The 20,761-nt window shown below is 40.6% G+C and overlaps 1 protein-coding gene across 1 annotated transcript in view; it reads left to right on the top strand.

The window, feature by feature from the left end:
* The first annotated feature begins 799 nt into the window (after positions 1-799).
* Positions 800-20,761, top strand: part of VAX2 (ventral anterior homeobox 2) — a 161,206-nt gene continuing 141,244 nt past the window's right edge. The window contains exons 1-2 of the mRNA XM_075346099.1: positions 800-1,058; positions 19,232-19,419. Of these exons, the coding sequence (XP_075202214.1) occupies positions 800-1,058; positions 19,232-19,419 (447 nt within the window). The remainder of the gene's footprint in view (positions 1,059-19,231; positions 19,420-20,761) is intronic.

Below are 20,761 nucleotides of genomic sequence, written 5' to 3'. Positions count from 1 at the left end.
CCATTCCCTCCCTCTGTTTCCTTCGCCCTTCCCTTTATACCCTCCTTCCTCCCCTACAAAATATATATATATATGTTTTTTTTTTTTAAGTAGAATTGATGTTTTTTTTTTTTTTTTACCAACGCCATCCTATTTCAAAGTCCAACCTGTCAGATGAAATGGAAAAGAAGACTTTGGTCGTGGGCAAGACGAGCATTTGGGATCAGTGACTGCACATCAGTCTCCAAGACCCTTCCTTCCTCGCTCCTTGCAAATTGGGTTTTACAGACTCCAGAAGTTTTGTAAGACTGAAGGATATTTTGGACTGTCAAACTCCCTGAACTCTTAAGAAAAGAAAAAAAAAAATCTTGAAACGCCTTCTCTCATTCATTCACAATTCTTCATCCTTGGCTGGGCAGAGAAGACAAAAAAAAAAGAAAGAAGAAAGAAGGACTAAAGTCATCAGAGTCCTAGAAATTACTGTCTATAAGTTGACTTGGAGACACTCTTTACTGCCCATGACCGTGGCATCTAACTTAATCTCCACTGTCTGAAAATTCAGATTCGGAAACAATTTGATGTGTCTTCCTCTTGAGAAAGACCTACGTTGCCGAGGGGATCTTGCATTTGTGTACGATGGCAACCGTGCCGAAACCTTATGTGGAATACTTGTGCAGAGCCTCTGATGCCCTACATGCATTTGACTGCTGACTTTTGCTGTCTGTGCGAATTGTTGCTTGTTTGTTTTTGTTTTTCCTCCTTTCAGAAAGTGGTATTGGAAGGAGGGGGCAAGCCTAGGGGTTAGGGGGGGCTTCGCCTGATGTTTGATCAGGCTACTAGTATGGGCGATGGAGTGTCCGAGGAGAGACGAAGCCCTCTGTGTGGCAAGTCTGCCACGTCGTGCACAGAGCGACTCAGAGACAAGGGAAGCAGAGCTGATGTAGAGTGTTCCTTACGAGGCCACAGCATTAAGGACATTCCCGTGACCTCTACCTCCAGCCCGGGATCGTCCAAAGAGGAAGGTCAGGACAATCAGTCCGCAGGAGAAGCTGATTACTGTCGACGGATCCTGGTCAGAGGTAAGGATTTAACAAGGGAAGGGGGGGGGGCGACATGGAGGGAATGGTATGGAAGAGATGAGAATGAATGGAGGCAACTGAGAGATGGGTGAGCATTCGAAACATCCCGATCTGTCCAATGGAGCCTTTGTTTTCCTATCTAATGTTCCAATCATTTTAATTAACGAGCCAATAGAAATTATGTTACGGGAGAGGACAGCTTCATAGCTGCAGGTGCATCGCTCCTTGTCATGTAAAAGTTACGTGATTATGATAACGACCACAATGTCTCACAGTTCCTCTAGTGTCCGCACCGCGGTGATCTCGCTTTTCTAGCCCCCAAAACAAACTATTAATTGAGAGCTACCCGGCATAACACAAAGCCCGTTATTGTGTCCATCTGGCATTCAATTCTTTCCTACGTCAAGCACAGGATCTATACGTAGGGCTGCAGACAAGCCTATGGAAAGCAATGAAATATGTATAAAGTTGCAATAACGAGGCCAGCGTTCACTTCTCTCTAAATGAGGAGGCGGACGGGTGAATGCCTCCATATACATCGCCTAAGAGTAACGTCATTGCATGTACTATATTTGCCGTGCATGGTTAAGTGCGTGTGAGCCACCGTATGTAGCATTACCCTGGAATAATACATCGCTGCTGAGGATATATTTAGAAACAGGATCCCTAAGTCCCTTAGCGTGGTGATCATCGCCAGGATTTTTGAAAAAAATGCCTTATATTCTGCGATGTCTTGGCATTGTTTTTTTTTTTTTTTGTTCATTTATTAGCCATTCACAACTTTATTGTTCAAGAATTTGCAAAAACAAGCATGACAAGGCCTTGTGCAAGGGGACTCGTCCTCGCTCAACGTCTGCAGCATGTAGGCACTGAACCGGTCTGCCCAAGTTCTTCTCCTGCAGGGTTTCAGGGGCAATAAACACAGCACTTTGCTCTTAAATCAATAGCACTTACTAACACTAAAAGGCAGCTTAGACAGTGCAGGGAAAACACAGACTGAATGTTTTCTGAGGTTTTGTTGTTTTTTTGTATAGAGGAGTATAACATTTTACAGCATGTGTGTCATATAGAAAAGGGATGTATCTGCGTTGTGCTGATTATTTAAGGGGCAGTTGACGACGTAGATGATGTTGACGTTGGAGAAGATTCTGGAAACCGACATGTTACATTTCTTATGTCATAATTAAAGTCATTGTTCGGTGCTATTATCTGGTTTTAGGGTTTTGTATTGTTTCGTCTACAATATAGTCAATATTGGGCCTCACAGAATAACAATGAATGGGACATAACGTAGGGATGTCACCTTCTATGTAAATTTTGATCATATATTGGAACGGTATACCGTCAAAGGTTGTGACGGGGTAATTTTTTTTTTTATTTTTTAGTCTAAATAGATTAGGATCAGCCGCATGAATAAAATAATTATCAGAAGCAATTTTATTATATCAGTCAATATAGAATTATTTTGTGGTGTCTGAATAACTGGAACACACAAAAATCATAAAAATATCAAAATAATGCCAATGTAGATTAGATTTGTCAAATTATTTGCATACACGCACACATTCTTACATTTTTATGCTGGTAGGTCAGTTACGAGTGCTAACGAGTACTCATTATGAAGATACAAAGATACAATATATTTACATGTATGCATATACATGTTCACACGTTGAGCTTGAGTCATCCCAGACTATTTCTGGTATACGTCTGATGATTTCCATATATTCCTGTCACTACTTGGAGGTTTATGGTAGAGTTGTCTTATTACTATCTTTTCATGGAGTTCGGAACGTTTAGACTGACATTTCTAATGTTGTGGTGCATCGTCAATGTAGCGGCCACCAGTAGATTGACTCGGAAGCATGTAATTTTAGAGACAATTTCTGCAAAACATTGACAGATTGGGTGCTCCTGTAACATGAAGGATTTTCCAACACTTAAGTATAAGGGAAGGAAAGCTAGAGACATTCTGGTAATTTTACAAAATTACAGGGTGCTGTCAACTTATAGAAATCATTCCGTAAAGAAAAACTGGTTGTAAAATGTTGTTTGAGGACACCTTTACTCAACTGTTATAAGTCTTACCATTCGCTTGTGCAGTGAGAACCAGACAGAATCACTTATAATTAAAATTAATGATTTAGTCAAAAAATGTTTTTCTAAAAATACATCCATTGGGAGATAGTTGTATGAACTGGTCAACCTCTGCTCGATTATGGTATCAGTCTGTCAGCCTCGTATACCTCGAGGGCTAAAGGGGTCAACTGAAGTTCAGAAATAGGTTGGCCATAATGTCTCTTGTGTTAGCAAACTGCGCTTAGCATTTAGCTTATACGTTTCATATTTAAAGCTTCCGTCCATTAAAAAATAATTAAAAAAATGAAATTAAATTGAAAAAACAAAACAAAGTGATCATCCACAGAAACAATTGGATTTAGCCAGAAATTTGAAATTCTACCCAAGATGTGAAAGAAAAAAAAAGACCACGTGGTCCACAGCATGTTCCTAACTAGTTGTTTCAGCTTTGTAATTAGACCTAGTCCTTAATTAAGTGTAAACAAGTTAACGAGTGAATGTAGCAGATATTAGGAATGACGCTGCTCTATAATGGTGGATGAGAGTGGTGGTACCATGCGGGAAACTTGGAATTTGAGCTAGAATTATTTTTCATTTTTCATAATTTTCTTAATACGATGTTGACACATTGGTGATGAAATAGTAAGAGAAGTTTAGACGATCAAAACCCCATATTTTCTGTAGATGTTTACGTACATCGCACAAAGCGGATCCCTGAATATCAATATATATGAAATAAAAAATAAAATACGCGTTAAAGATCTTATATTATTTTTGGATGATTATATGCTTTGGGAAAATTGGATGGAAAAACTTTTTGAAAAGTTTGAAAAAAAAAAAAAGTTACCGGGATACTGCGATTTTAATTAGACAAGTCATTAGTGACAGCCACCATTTTGCTCCTCGGTGACCCCACTCCACAACAAAATGGTGGACCCGTCACCGACCAAAGTATTTTTTTTTTCTTCCAGTCGTAACGTTTTTGAAAAAAAAAACAAAACAGTGTGGTTAGATAAAAAAAATTCATGTTTTAATTCTTTGTCTTAAATGTTATGGGATAATAGGTTGCATATACTTTAAATATTTTCTTAAATTATTAAAGCTAATACAACATTTTAATAACTTTTTTAAAAATAATTAAAAAATGAAGAATAATTTTGCCTCTCAAAAAGATTTCCTTCTTCTAATATTGTATATTGATCGTATATTTTAGTTTTCTGTTACTTATAGGTATAAAGTAGTAAAAAATAATAAAGCAATATAAATAAAATAAAATAGATTACATAATATAAAATGCTGCTGACAACATTCTAATATCGTCCTCTTGGCCTCAACATTACAAATTATTTTTATGACTAATATCGTTGCGATCGAGTCGAAATGTTTTTTTTTATAGATATATAATATTTTCTTTAATATTTTACCATTTTTATTTATATTGTTTGTACATATTTTTTTATGATAATCGACCAATTTTTCTTTTTTTTTTTTTGAGGGAGTTGGGTTGTTCCATAAATATTTATATTTCTATTTCCTTTTTTCCTCCATTATTCTTTTGAATGGAAAAAAAATCACAGCATAATATACAATATATATATATTACGATTTATACTTATAGTAGATCAATATTTTGGAATGATTTGATTCACGAGCACCATTTTGGATAATTTTTTTTTACACTTATGTTTTTTACATTTATGTTTTTTGCATGTCTACTTTTAGGCATTTTAGGCATAAATTGTCTATATGATGTATATTGGTGTCAATTTTTGTTTTTTTTTTCTCCTCAAATGATTCCTAGCCAATCAGGGAGCAGGTGAGGCAAATATTACATATGGTGAGATAAGCCTGAGCATATTTTACAGCTGAAGATGACGCTTAATGCGTCAGTCATATCAGAACAATATAACCCGGAGTGCACAATTACTAGGGGCTGCCGGCATTGGTGGAGACGGACTCGCCATCGGGGGGTTCGAAATATCTTGCTGAAGGAAAGCATTTTCTTTGTCATAATTCTATGCGTAAAGACAGCACAGATCCATCATCCTCACATGGTGCCTTTAAATTGTCAATATGCAAATTTCTCCAAAGTGACATTGGGGAAATAAATTCTGTTGAGTAGCAATCAGTAATGAACAAACTATTTACGAAAAGCTTAATGCAGCTTTTCACAGCATGACTGGCAATTTCCCTCCCGAAAAAAAGAAAATAAATATATATTTTTTTGTGTAATTTTAAGATGAGCAAAACAACGAGGGACTTAAGACATAAATCACAAATAGTTTGGTAAATCGAGTGTTCCTCACTGGGGTCCAAAAGAGTGAGAAAGGCAACTGGATGTTAACCGGGATTACGTTGGTTATTTAGGCTTAACATTATAATTTTTCATATTTTCTTAAAATTTTGGTCTTACGTTTGTTCCTAAAAGCATAACGATAAAAGTGACTATTATTGGTTAGACTCTCCACTACTCTTCGCCTTCCACACAATACAAAGCCAAGAATCCCTCAGGAACAACCTAATGAAAATAGATAAAATCTGATTACATTTTACGTGTTGGTTCTCTACCATGTTTCTAATTATTTCATATTAGTGAGGTTGCCCATTGAAGAGTCCACAATTAATGGAACCCTGGTGGTGATTCATTCTGACTCTTAGCTATAAGGAAGAATCTCGTAACTTGGAGTAGAAAGTTGGTTTGTTGACTTGATTTGAGCAAATATTTTTTGGTTATATAGCCTTAAACCTAAAAATGTTCAGATTTTCTTGGAATTTTGGTCCTAAAAATATAGCCCAAAAGTGATCATTAGTGGTTAGACAGTCTCCTCTACTCATCACTTCTCGCAAAATACAAAGCCAATAATCCCTCACCAAACAACCTAACAGAAAGGAACACAATATGGTTACTTTTTCCATGTTGGCTCTCTACCTTGTTTTTCATTATACTATATTAATGAGGTTGCCCATCGAAGAGTGCACAGTTAATGGAACCCTGGTGGTGATTCATTCTGACTCTTACCTATGAGCAAAAATCTGGAAGCTAGGAGTAGAAAGTTGGTTTGTTGACTTGATGATTTGAGCAAATATTTTTTGGTTATATAACTTAAAACTAAAAATGTTCAGATTTTCTTGGAATTTTTGTCCTAAAAATTTAGCCCAAAAAAATGACCATTAGTGGTTATACAGAGCCTCCTCTACTCATCACTTCTCGCAACATACAAAGCCAATAATCCCTCACCAAACAACCTAACGGAAAGGAACACAATAGGAAATGAACCGTGTTGGTTCTCTACCTTGTTTTTCATTATATTATATTAGTGAGGTTGCCCATCGAAGAGTCCACAATTAATGGCATCTTGGTGAAGATTCATTCTGAACCTTAACTATAAGCAAGAATCTCATAACTTTGAGTACAAATATGGTTAATCGACTTGATTATTTAAGGTAATATTTGTGGTTATTTAGTCTTAAAGCTAAAAATGTTCAGAATTTCTTGGAATTTTGGTCCTAAAAGCATAGCCAATGAAATAACCATTAATAGGTAGAGTCTCCGCTACTCATCTCTTTTCGCAAAATATAAAGCCAATAATCCCTCACCAAACAACCTAACGGAAAGGAACACAATATAATTACATTTTCTGTGTTGGTTCTCTACCTTGTATTTCATTATATTAGGGAGGTTGCCCATTAAAGAGTCCACAATTAAAGGAACCCTTCTGGTGATTCATAAAGACTCCCAGCTAAGAGCGGGAACACCACATTCAAGTTTAGCCATTTTGTGGTCAAGACAACATTGCAACCACTCCGAGGTCATTTACGACTTTAATTAATTGAGAAATGTAATTGTGGCTTTTATATCTTTTAGCTGAGCTTCATGGGGGTCAGAACTGCATCTAAAAAGCCTCAGAGTCAATCATTCTGAACCAGCCTGAGGTTCAAAGCATATCGTAAATGTGGAATTGATGCCTAATATTCTCAAAAAAGGCAAATTTTTTTATAGATACATATTCTGTGACCTGCTCCTAAAATTCAGTCACTTATTTTTAATCTATGCCCTCAATTCTTTACTATGTCATGTAATTGGCACCTTAAGATCACATATAACTATTCTCTGAGCTCATAGATCCATAAGTTTACTAGAACCAGTAGAGTTAAAATCAGAATAGTACCCGGTAGGCATCCTCTGAAGTCCTAATTGCTATATTCTTCTCTTCCTTCTTCGTGGATGTTTTTGACATCTTATTTTCCCCACTGGGTACTTAGTATGAAAGAAAACATGTGTTGAGCTCATCAAGATCATCAATATCATCTTCAGAGTAAATCTAAAAACATTCGAAAAACAAAGGTCTTGATCTCTTGAGAGAATGGTCTTGGGAAATGATCCAATGTATATAAAATCAAACTTTTATTAGGACCACAGTTAAAACCACATTGGATGAGTATCATTACCAAATATCCTAAGGCTTCATCTCGAAGCTCAAACATTTGACTTTTTTTTGCTATTGATTTTTTTTTTTTTTTTTACACATAATTCACATCTAGTTGTTTCATACATTTTATTTGTGCTCAATTCTTTACAAACATTTGTTAAACGCCTACATTTAGGTTGCTCTACTCCATCAGATGTAGCTGGAAGTACTCGATCCCCTCCGATAGGGGACCTACATTTATTACTCTTTTATAAAAGCGCTTCGACCCTTCCTTCGTCGTGATTTTTTTCAAGGCTATGAAATTGTCTATAGTTTGGCATGGTCATTACCAAACACTCATGCCTATGTATACACTGGCTGATATAAAGCTTTAAAGCCCATGGTGTAGACAAGATCGAATAGACTGGCAAAATAAAAAAAAAATTGGAATGAACTAAGCACGGCTTGGTTTTCTTTTATCTATTTATTTTTACGTTAGCCTTATAGTTGAATTCGGTTACATATTACCAAAAATGTTTGTAGTTGTTAAAAAATAATATGTCTCTTAAATTGTCTAAAGAACAGCTGAAGATCGTAACACTTTTAGGCAACAGCTTGATTAATATCCATTAGATTTGGATCTGCCATAGACCAAGGTGATGGTAGACATCGAAATAGGGGAAATTGATGGTGATCAACTAAGTGGATTGGCATCTTTGGACTCTTCTCATCCTTTCTGTATTTTTATATTGAGTTATCGTTGCTTGGATCGTCCATTTGATAGACGGGTTTACAGGCAGTTGAGAAGATATGGTGCCTTGAAGCAGAGGGTGCGCACCCCCTGACTGCCTCTTCCACATCTTCAGTATCGCCATATGGTCCTGCACTCCATGAGTAGGGACCAACATGAATGAAGTCTTTGTGAAGTGGAAAGGGGCGCAAGTGTCCAAAGAAATTCATGTTCATTGAATGTGTGTGGTTCTTTACAATGGCAGAGAATGATGGGACGTTGAGAATTCAACACAATAAGGATGTATTTTCAGGGTGTGTGAGGTCTATTATTTATTGCCAAAAATGGGAGCAGATGGCAGGTTTTCTGCTTTTTCACTGATGATATTTACATGGTTTTGAGATATATACAGTAAATATATATATATATATATATATATATATATATATGTGTGTGTGTAAAATATGAACAAATGAACATCCAATACAAGGTGAGCTCCAGCCTAAACAAATCAAATCAGTAGAATCATCGACATTATAGGGTTTGTGGTCGGCTTCTGATTGACACCTCATACCGTAAATAATTTTTGTTGTCTGGATGTGATATTATCCAGTCAATTTGGTCAAATTGTCTTAAATATTCACCCCCCCCCCTTCCCAAGCAATGACTGGATGATCTTCATTGTTTTATGTAGTGCATTTATCATCTTCATATCTTTGCAACATTCTAGAGTGACACTGGATCATGCTGAAGGGATCCAATGCTGTAAGGAACGAAGTACTTGATAGGAAGAAAAAAAATTACACAAAGTAGCTATTTTTTAATAATCTGAGACCTGTAGGAGATTTGCAAAGTGTCTCTCCTCCAGAAAGAGGAATCTTTCTGTTGTGCCTCTTCGAGACTGTCTACACTGTAGGTTCAGGTCGAAACCATAAAAGTGACTTCAGAAGATAGCCAACCCTGAGCAAAAACCAGAATCCCCTTCTTCTCTCCAAAACCTGCATCAAAAGTATTTCGTCCACCCAACCTATACTCTACTGTCATAATGAAGAGCAAAATCACAAAGCTCTTGTCTACAGACAAGTGTCTGTCTGGTTTGTCAATAATCCCTAGTCACATCTTCATACTTTCGTAGTAGCTACCTAGAGATGGCACAAGAGAGAGAGTTTCCTTTCATCTAGAGAAGAGATACTTTACTTATGAGATGATTGAAGATACTTAAGGCCCCCATACACATTGGACTAACATCAGCCGATATCTGCTGACTTGGATGAGAGACTAATGTGTATGAAGGACTACTGACTCTTCCCTGAATACATGGATTCAGAATGTCCAATTTTGGACTATCTATAACTTTTTGTTCTCCACAAAATAAACTGATGGCAGGGAAGTCTGACAGCGTCTCCCTCATAGAGGACACAGGAGTTGTCGGGAGAGATAGCTGCCTACTCCACCATTGTTTGTACTATGGATGGGGCCCCTTATTCTACTTATTCTTTTTAGAAACAGTCCATCTAATGTCAGTTGTATATACACTGAATATTTCCCTATACTGTAGAGTTATTGCTAACGCATATTCAACCCCCTAAAAAAGGCAAGCTCGTCCCTTTGGTGATTGTCCAAAAGGAGTTATTACTTGTGATAGTTTATATTTTGGGTTAGACCAAGTTTGTACTATCCTTGAGATGATCGCTTGATTATCAAATTGATATGTCAACTTGTGCACTTTCCTATTTACAGTTTGTAGAGTAGATTTTCTTTCCATTTTACTCTAAGACTTTGGAGACGCAAATCGAAAGAAAAGACCAAAATGACCCCCGAAATGGCTAAATGTATGTACTCAATGTGAGTAATGTGTGCCAGGTAACTGTGCAGTTATTGTGAACTACTGGAAATAATGTCAGCGTGGGTGGGGAATAGATAACGAGCGGGTGCAACGTCCTGTGAATGTCCCAAATCATAGTAATGTAAAACAAAATAGGAAGAAAACGAGTTCTAAAACGGACCTGCCATATTTGTTATTCCCAAAAATTACCAATTGCCACTTCAGGAGATATTCGGTTCATGATTGTCCCCACTAGTTGAGCCTTGATTGGACATTTGACAAACACTGTGATCTTTGGGTTGCCAGTCCGGAGGAACAGGTAGCCATTAAGAAACACAACCGTAATAATAGATGTTAAAGCTATATGGAAAAGCGCATGATGTTTTTCTTTCCTCTCTTATCTTCCGAGAACGCAAAAAAAGAAACCATTAAGACGGAGCTGAAGGAACGGGTTGACGTAGCGCGGAGAGGAGCCTTTCACTGCGCTTGTCTATATGTATTTATGAGGCATCTGACAGCTGCTAGTGTTAAATTACGGGTTACTTTCCTTGTTCCGCCAGAATTGGATCAACAAAGCGTTTCTGAAACATAATATTGTGCCATTTTTTATCGAGAAGCTGAACAACCATCTGCGAGAGAGGAATCAGTGGGAATTGTGGGCTTCAGGCGAGATGCGCAAAACCATATTCAAAATTAATAATAAAGTAGAGAAGAAATGCCCCGGTGTATGTGTAATCTTCATGCTATAGTGCAGATTATGTGGCTTTTCTGCCCATAAATTTCTCCAATTTAGCCCTGATTGTGTTTTGGAAAATACACATTGTGGTTAGAGGAGATATAATTTTTGTTGTACTCCATGTTCTGCCCCTCGTAGACCTGGAACGTCAAACGTAGCTGATTGTCGTGATGAGACTGGAGACCGCGGCCATCAATGTCATCTCTTTGTCTGGTCTCTTTTGTCTTTTTGTTTTGTAGCATTGATGTTTCAGCCGGTTTACCATCATTTTTGTTTCTTTCTACATTGATTGATTTTCCTTCTGGACCATTACAACTTTTTTTTCACTTGACTCATTTGATATTTCAATTTGCAATAAAAAAAATGGAGGATTTTGACCTCAAAACTAAAGTTTTAAAAGAAAGTGCTTTCCTTACTGATTTCTGATTCTTTCGAAACAATGACGTTCCTTCTCAATCAACGTCGTTATTTTGCAGTCATCTCTTGAGTTTTCAGTAGTTGATCTGGACCTCGTACGGCCGGTGAAGATTTCTAAACGACCTCTGTAGCTGATTTCCTCACATTTTTTAGTTAGACTTATCCAATCCAAAATTAAATACAAAGAAGACCCTTTTAATCAAAAAATGACCGATGACCAAAGGAGTTGAAATACGCGATAAGTTCCTACTATACTTTTGAGACTTGGATTGACTTAGCGGCTGGGTTGCCAACCGTCCAGAAATTCCAAGAAAAAGTCCATAACAATAGGTCACTTTTTTGCCCTGTCCGTAAATTTTTTAAGGTGTCCGTGATTTTTTTGAAACTGAAGAAACTTTTAAAGATTATTTTGTCTGTAATTATCATCATTTTACAGTTTACGATAAATCCCACTGATGGCCTCATATCAGAATTATGGGCTGGAGACTTGGATCACTTAATCAGAATGATTTATTATGACATTTTGGTAAGATGTCCAGAAAAAATAAAAAATTAAGTTGGCGACCCTGCGTAGAGGACATTTTTATTAATCATGGAGGTGGTGGATCTTTATGGTTAGACAAGATTTTGACGTTTAGAAGGGGTCTGCTATTCGGCAAAGTTTATAGAACTTGGATGAGCGAAATGTAATCCTATGACCTATTATACTTCTAACTAAATTTTATTTTTTTCTATATGGAAAGTTCTGAAACTTTGCAAATAAGTTTATTAGAGGATTTGTCTTTACTTCATAAAGGAAAACAAAAATTGCATATGAGTGGCTTTGACACCCTGGGTTTTGCCCAGTCTATTTGTTAGCTGCATTAATATCAGTATGTACTTATTTGGAGTACAGATGATGGCAGTGATAAATAGGCTTCTGTCTCCTCCTTTGAGGACCTCCAGTGTATTCCTATGTGCTGAAACATCACTGCCATCATCTGTATTCCAAATGAGCACATTCAGATATCCATGCACACTGGCAGACACAGAAAGGAAAGGGTCCCTGTGCAAGAATAATATATGGGCCCTTTTCAGCCCTAGAGTTCATCATGATGCACAATTACTTCTGCTGTAGAGGTCGAAATAGGCCCCTGTCCACTTGGGCCCCTGTTTGGTTCCATTCATGATATGTTCACCCTCATCCATGCAGCTGAAGGCAGCAAACAGACTGGAGGAAAAGCGAGGTTTGGAAGACACTTACATGCAATTTTGTTTACAGGAATGAAGCTAAATCTAAAGCGGGCTTTACACGCTACAATATACCTAACGATGCGTCGGCGGGGTCACGTCGTAAGTGACGCACATCCGGCATCGTTAATGATATCGTAGTGTGTGAAACCTATGTGCGATTGCGATTGAACGAATAAACGTTAATCGCATACACGTCGTTCAAAACCTAAAAATTGCACGTCGGGTTATTCAATGTTCCCGAGGCAGCACACATCGCAGTGTGTGACACCCCGGGAACGATGAACTGCAGCTTACCTGCGTCCCACAGCTCCCGCCAGCTATGAGGTAGGAAGGAGGTGGGCGGGATGTTTACTTCCCGCTCATCTCCGCCCCTCCGCTTCTATTGGCCGGTTGCCGTGTGACGTCGCTGTGACGCCGAACGTCCCTCCCACTCCAGGAAGTGGATGTTTGCCGCTCACATCGAGGTCGTATGGAAGGGTAAGTACGTGTGACAGCAAATAATCGTTTGTGCGACACGGTCAACAAATTGAACATGCCACACATACGATGGGGGCGTGTCACATCGCATACGATATCGTATTCTTAATTGTAAGGTGTAAAGCAGGCTTAATATATAAAGCTGAGTGTATGTATATGTGTGTGTGTATGTATGTCCGCTAAAGGAATCCGCACCGTCGCATTTACAATCGCAAAATTTTGCACAGACGCCTCATGTGACTCAGGGAACGTTATAGACTATGTTTTGACAAGAAAATTTAACCCCGTGCTTTACAGTTTACACATTACGACATCGCTAGCGTTTGCTGGCGATGTCGAGCGCGATAGCACCCGCCCCCGTCGGTTGCACGATATATGGTTATCGCTGCCGTAGCTAACATTATCGCTACGGCAGCGTCACATGCACATACCTATGCAGCGACGTCACTATGACCGCCGAACAATCCCTCCTTCAAGGGGGAGATGCGTTCGGCGTCATAGCGACGTCACTGCAGCGTCACTGAGCGGCCGGCCAATAGAAGCGGAGGGGCGGAGATGAGCGGGACGTAACATCTCGCCCACCTCCTTCCTTCCTCATTGCCGGTGGACGCTGGTAAGGAGATGTTCGTCGCTCCCGCGGTGTCACACACAGCGATGTGTGATGCCGCAGGAATGATGAACAACATCGTACCTGCCGCAGCAGCGATATTAAGGAAATGAGCGACGTGCCAACAAGCAACGATTTTTCACGTTTTTGTGCTTGTTGATCATCGCTCATTTGTGTTACACGCTGCGATGTTGGTAACGGCGCCGGATGTGCGCCACTACCGACATGACCACGACGATATATCGTTACCGATATCGCAGCGTGTAAAGCCCCCTTTACTCTCCAAAAAACATGCCTCCACTAAAGTGAATGGAGCTGCGAGCTACAGGCTATTAATATGAGCTATGATTGGTTTCTATAGGAACAAAGGACGTTCATAGTATGACAAGCTTATGTGTGAGGTAATATGATGTCAGTGGACAGACAGACACAGACAGACACGGACTGAGAGACAGAGAGAGAGACAGACATACAGGAACAAACAGAGAAAGAGGCACACAGGGAAAGAGACAGAGACAAACAGAGACAGATAGGAAAAAAAAGCCAGCCAGACAGAAAGACACACGGGGAAAGAGTCAGACAGAGAGACAGACAAAGACAGATGGGGAAAGTGACAGATGGGGAAAGAAACAGACCTGGAAAGAGACAGACCTGGAAAAGAGACAGAGAGACAGACGGGAAAGAGACAGACAGGGAAAGAGACTGACGAGGAAAGAGACAGACGGGGAAAAAGACAGACCTGGAAAGACAAAGCCGGGGAAAGAGACAGACCTGAAAAGAGACAGACCTGAAAAGAGACAGACAGGGAAAGAGACAGACAGGGAAAGAGACAGACAGGGAAAGAGACAGACAGCAAAAGAGACAGACAGAGAGACAGACAAAGACAGACAGGGAAAGATGGGGAAAGAGACAGACGGGGAAAGAGACAGACGTGGAAAGAGACACACCTGTAAAGAGACACACCTGGAAAGAGATAGACATGGAAAGAGACAGACAGCAAAAGAGACAGACAGCAAAAGAGACAGACAAAAAGACACAAGGAAAGATGGGGAAAGAGACAGATGAGGAAAGAGACAGACGGGGAAAGAGACAGAAAGACACAGAGATATATAGAGAGAGACAGATACAGAGATATAGAGAGACAGACACAGAAATTTAGAGAGAGATAGACACAGAGCTAGAGACAGACAGACACAGAGATATAGAGAGACAGACACAGAGATAGAGACAGACAGACACAGAGACACAAAGATAGAGAGAGACAGAGAGACTAATACAGAGACAAACAGAGATAGACTCAGATAGACACACAGATACAGACAGGGAAAGAGACAGACAGACAGAGACTGGGAATGAGACAGAGAGACAGTTACTATCCTGGGCAACGCCGGGTACTACAGCTAGTTTCCTAATAAAGTGATTTGCAAAATTTTCTAACTGTCCAAATTGGATTAAATTATTAAAATAAAGAGTTTAGTTACTTTGTTTACTATTGTCAACAGAAGAAGTCAGAACAGCCAATTACTAATTTTGTACTTTTAACCAAACATCCAAATATTAATTACCAAAAAGGCCCCTGTAGGATTGGGTTTCATTCGGCACTGTAATATCTAAGGAGGCTCTTTTGTACAAGACGATAATCGGAGAGAGAGCAATCGTTCAGGATAACTGGTAAACACGGTGCTGATCATATGATGAATGAGCAAAACATTCATATCTTGGGTGATCGCAACCTTTTTGGCTACATTAAAGGGAACCTGTCACCTACTCACCTGCGGGGTGGTCCGATACGGTAAAGTCCGATGGGCGTCGCTGTTCTCAGTTCCGGTGCCACCTCTCTTCCGTCCATTGCCATCCTTCTTGCTTGACGTGGATGATGCGTCCTATGTCATTTCCACTGTGCCCTCCATTGCACTCCTGCATATGCACACTTTCTTTTGCCCTGCTGAGGGCAGAGTAAAGTACTGTAATGCGCAGGCATGGGGAAAGTTAAAAGATTGCCAGCGCATTATAGCACAGTACTTTGATCTGCCCTCAATAGGGCAGAGCAAAGTGCGCATACGCATGAGTACAATGAAGACTGTGTGACACATCAGCCACACAAAGCAAGGAGGATGACAATCGCAAAGATAGAGGAGATGCCGGACCAGAGAACAGCAAGAATAGAGGAGGTACCAGACCGGAGAACAGCAAGGATAGAAGAAGTGTCAGACCCAAGAACAGCAAGGATAGAGGAGGTGCCGGACCCGAGAACAGCTAGGATAGTAGAGGAGGTGCCGGACCCGAGAACATCAAGCATAGAGGAGACATGGGACCCGAGAACAACAACGATAGTGGAGGCACGGCACCTGAGAACAGCAAGGATAGAGGACGCGGACCCGAGAACAGCAAGGATAGAGGAGGCACTGGACCCATGAACAGCAAAGATAGAGAAGGTACTGGACCCAAAAACAGCAAGGCTATACAAGGCTCCGGACCTGAGATGGGGAGGATAGAGGCATTGCTGGACCCAAGAACAGCAAGGATAGGTGAGGCACCGGACCTGAGAACAGCAAGGATAGAGGAGGCATGGGACATGAGAACAGCAAGGATAGAGGATGCACAGAACCCAAGAACAGCAAAGATAGAGGAGGCACTGGACCCAAGAACATCAAGGATAGAGAAGGTATTGGACCCAAAAATAGCAAGGATAGAGGAGGCACCGGACTGGAGAACAGAAAAGATAGAAAAGGCGCTGGACCCGAGTACAGCAAGGATAGAGGAGGCGTCGGAAGTGAGAACAGCAAGGAAAGAGGAGGCGCCGGATGCGAGAACAGCTACGCCCATCGGACCATACCGTATCGGACAGCCCTGCAGGTGATTAGGTGACAGGTTCCCTTTAAAATCACCACATTGCCCGGTGTAGACGAGGTGTCTGCCGGAAACCACATTCTGCAGCAACTAAGATGAGTCGTATTAGCAATTTCCCCCCCTAAAAGTGTTTAATGTTCTCTGTGAACAATCACAGAATGACTTGTATTTGGCCGATTGATGCTCATTAAAAGAAATGTTTCAAGAAATGTTTGTCAATTGGCGCAGTTTGGTGTAGAATACGAAATGGCGCTATACTCGTTGAATGTCCAGTGCTGGTACAGGTGCCCGGCATCGGCTATGGCAGCCAATCATTATACCAGCAGAGCCGCTAAGCTTACCGGTTGGCTGTCAACGTGACATTTTGCACCGGAGCCAATGCCACACACTAGTGACTACAGAGTAGAGTGTGGTTTGTTTTTTATCCATCGGGGGTGAAGATTTCTTGAAGGAGGACACCCCCTTTACCTGGCTGAAATTTGGCCTTTTCCTCCTTACAACAAAACCCTATTGCCAATACCCCCTGGTGTCACAGTTGGGAGGTTCACCCTTACCCCTCCCAGACCCCTCGCCATCCTCTGGTTACCTAGTTTACTATTATTCTGCTTTATGTTACTGTTGATATAAGAAGTTATTCCCAGTAATAGACGGCTAAGCTCCTGGTGACCTCTCTCACCTTTATCTTCAAGTCTTGGCCGCTCGTCATCGTACACCGTTCTTCTGTTCACGCACCCTGCCAAGTGTCGGGAACAGTATGATTTTACACCTGAGACGGCTTCATTTCTTCCTTATTTCCTATTCACTCCTTTGTTTTAAAACAATAAAAAAGTAACGTAAAAAGGATTGAGTTCGGCAAGTAAAGCCTCAAGTATCGAGTTGTCACCACCGGAGAGGGACACGGTTTTGAAAACGTGTTTGGCCGATGATGGCTGGATTCATTCTGTAGCTAATAAACAAGGGGGAAATATTTATTACACTCTATTACCCCCCTCACATAGAAGGGAACGGAACCAAAGACATTTATATCCTCCAGATCTTTACTGTGACCTACGAGATTGGGTCGGTCCGAACTATCAGCGCAAAAGGCAACGGAGGATGAAGCGCCAAAGACACGGATCGTGTGCTGGAGCTCGTATTATTATTGTTTGAGGTCCGGAAAAAATACATTTATAACTCGTCTATAGATAAAGAACAAAAAAAAAGAAAATCATTCAAATAAATGAGCAAAAAATGATGATCACCGGGTGACCCTCTAATGTCACACCACAGCGGCCAGTGTTAGATTACTCCATCTATCCATTATCTATCCCTCTATCTATCTATCCCTCTATCTATCTATTATCTAGCCCTCTATCTATCTATCTATCTATCTATCTATTATCTATCTATTATCTATCCCTCTATCTATCTATCTATCTATCTTTATATCTATCTATCTATCCCTCTATCTATCTATCTATCTATCTCTCTATTATCTATCCATTATCTATCCCACTATCCCTCTATCTATCTATCTATCTATCTATCTATCTATCTATCTATTATCTATCTATCTATCTATTATCTATCTATTATCTATCTATCTATCCATTATATATCCCTCTATCTATTATATATCCCTCTATCTATCTATCTATTATCTATCTATTATCTATCTATCTATCTATCTATTATATATCCCTCTATCTATCTATCCATTATCTATCCCTCTATCTACCTATCTATCTATCTATCTATTATCTATCTATCTATCTATTATCTATCTATTATCTATCTCTCTACTCTATCTATCTATCCATTATCTATAGTAGTAGGGATAATATATATATATATATATATATATATATACTTTTATCGCGGCCTCCGCTCGTGTAACCTATGACTCTGTTCTTACTGTATATGATATTATCAGCTCATTAGTGCGGCGCTTTGCGTCGGTTCTTGAAGACAGGGGGCGCTGCTGTGTGTTATATGACTGAGCCGAGACGTCTTACAGACCATTTGTATATAGTATGAGGGGCAGCAGCCATACGGTGAGGGGAGACCCTCCTGACTCTGTGCTGTCACCTCTTCTCCTCCTTTATATCTCCTTTTCTCTCTTTTTCTCCTTCTCTCGTTCTCACATTAGGTTTTGAGTGGTTTCTTTGTCAAAGTTTCCGATCATTTGGCTGAAGAACAGGCCGGCATTTCTATCATAGAGCTGTATATCTTCAGTACCTCAAATAATATCACCAAACAGTGCACCTCTCTAATAATGCTGCCCTGCAGAGTCAAAATAATACTGCCAAAGAAGAAACACATCATACTGTTATATAGAGCTCAAACAATGTTTCTGGCCAGAAATGATTCCCCATACAGTGCATAAATGCCACAATGCAGAGTATAAATAATACTGCCATACAGTGTAACGCCAATATGAAACAGATCTAAGTGCTACCAGCATACAGTATTCAAGTAAATTCACCATACAGTGTGCCGTTAATCAAGACAAGGGTTGACTTTGACTTCTACCGGGTCCAGTTTGTTCTCATTAGAACGTAGGTCCACCAGGCTTGCCACATGAGATACTGCACTGTTCACACCAGCGACGTCAGCCCTCAGGAATACACCACCCCCGAGCAAGCCAGAAGCAGGGATTCTGGTGATCGTCGGCCCACCCCTCACAATTAGCCTTTAGCTCTATTTCAACTACAAAATAATGTGAGAAAACGTGTGACATTGATCTGCCCATTGATTGTGGAATCGGTGAAATGAGTGGACGCACTCCCTGCTCTAATGCAATCTTCTTCTGTCTTTTTTTCCCCATCTAGATGCCAAAGGGACGATCCGGGAGATTGTTCTCCCTAAAGGTCTGGATCTGGACCGGCCAAAGCGCACCAGAACCTCCTTCACTGCGGAGCAGCTGTACCGGCTGGAGCTGGAGTTCCAGAGGTGCCAGTATGTGGTGGGCAGAGAAAGGACAGAACTGGCAAGACAGCTCAACTTGTCAGAAACACAGGTGAGAATGATAGTTTGTGTAGGACTATCTCTGGGTTGGTGGTTCTTATCGAAGAGGTCCAGCAGGTGAGAATCTTGGATCTGTGTAGGACTATCTCTGGGGTGCTGGTTTTTCTTGTGGAGGTTCAGCAGGTGAGAATGTTGGATTTGTGTAGGACTATCTCTGGGGTGCTGGTTTTCATTGTAGAGGTTCAGCAGGTGAGAATGTTGGATTTGTGTAGGACTATTTTTGGGAGTGCTGGTTCTCATCATGGAGGTCCAGCAGATGAGAATGATGGTTTGTGTAGGACTATCTCTGGGAGTGCTGGTTCTCATTGTGGAGGTCCAGCAGGTGAGAATGTCGGATTTGTGTAGGACTATCTCTGGGGGTGCTGGTTATCATTGTGAAGATGCAGCAGGTGAGAATTATGGTTTGTGTAGGATTATCTCTGCGGGTGCTGGTTCTCATCGTGGAAATCCAGCAGGTGAGAATGTTGGTTTTGTGTAGGACTATCTCTGTGGGTGCTGGTTCTCATCAAGGAGGTCTAGCTGGTGAAAATGTTGGGTTTGTATAGGACTATCTCTGGGGCTGCTGGTTCTCATCGAGGTGGTGCAGCAGGTGAGAATGTTGGATTTGTGTAGGACTATCTCTGGGGGTGCTGGTTCTCATCGAGAAGGTCCAGCAGGTGAGAATGTTGGACTTGTATAGGACTATCTCTAGGGGTTTTGGTTCTCATTGTGGAGGTCCTGCAGGGAAGAATGTTGGTTTTCTGTAGGACTATCTCGGGGGGTGTTGGTTCTCATCAAGGAGGTACAGCAGGTGAAATGTTGGATTTGTATAGGACTATCTCTAGGGGTGCTGGTTCTCATTGTGGAAGTTCAGCAGGTGAGAATGTTGGATTTGTGTAGGAAAATCTCTTCGGGTGCTGGTTCTCATTGAGGAAGTCTAGCAGGTGAGAATGTTGTGTTTGTATAGGACTATCTCTTGGGGTGCTGGTTCTCATCGAGGTGATGCAGCAGGTGAGAATGTTGGATTTGTGCAGGACTATCTCAGGAAGTGCTGGTTCTCATCATAGAGGTCCATCAGGTGAGAATGGTAATTTGTGTAGGACTATCTCTAGGGATGCTGGTTCTCATTGTGGAGATCCAGCAGGTGAGAATGGTTGTTTTGTGTAGGACAATCTTTGAGGGGTGCTGGCTCTCATCGAGGAGGTCCAGCAGGAGAGAATGTTGGATATATGCAGGACTATCTCTGGGGGTGCTGATTCTCATCGTGGAGGTCCAGCAGGTGAGGACAGTGCTGATATTCTGCATCACTACGACCCCGTCAGTATATAGCATTCTGCATATTACTTTCTGAAATA

This window comes from Anomaloglossus baeobatrachus, chromosome 1, assembly GCF_048569485.1.
Source record: "Anomaloglossus baeobatrachus isolate aAnoBae1 chromosome 1, aAnoBae1.hap1, whole genome shotgun sequence".
In the NCBI taxonomy this organism is placed as follows: domain Eukaryota; kingdom Metazoa; phylum Chordata; class Amphibia; order Anura; family Aromobatidae; genus Anomaloglossus; species Anomaloglossus baeobatrachus.
Note: the sequence above shows the minus strand (reverse complement) of the source record. Positions and strands in the feature narration are given on the sequence as shown.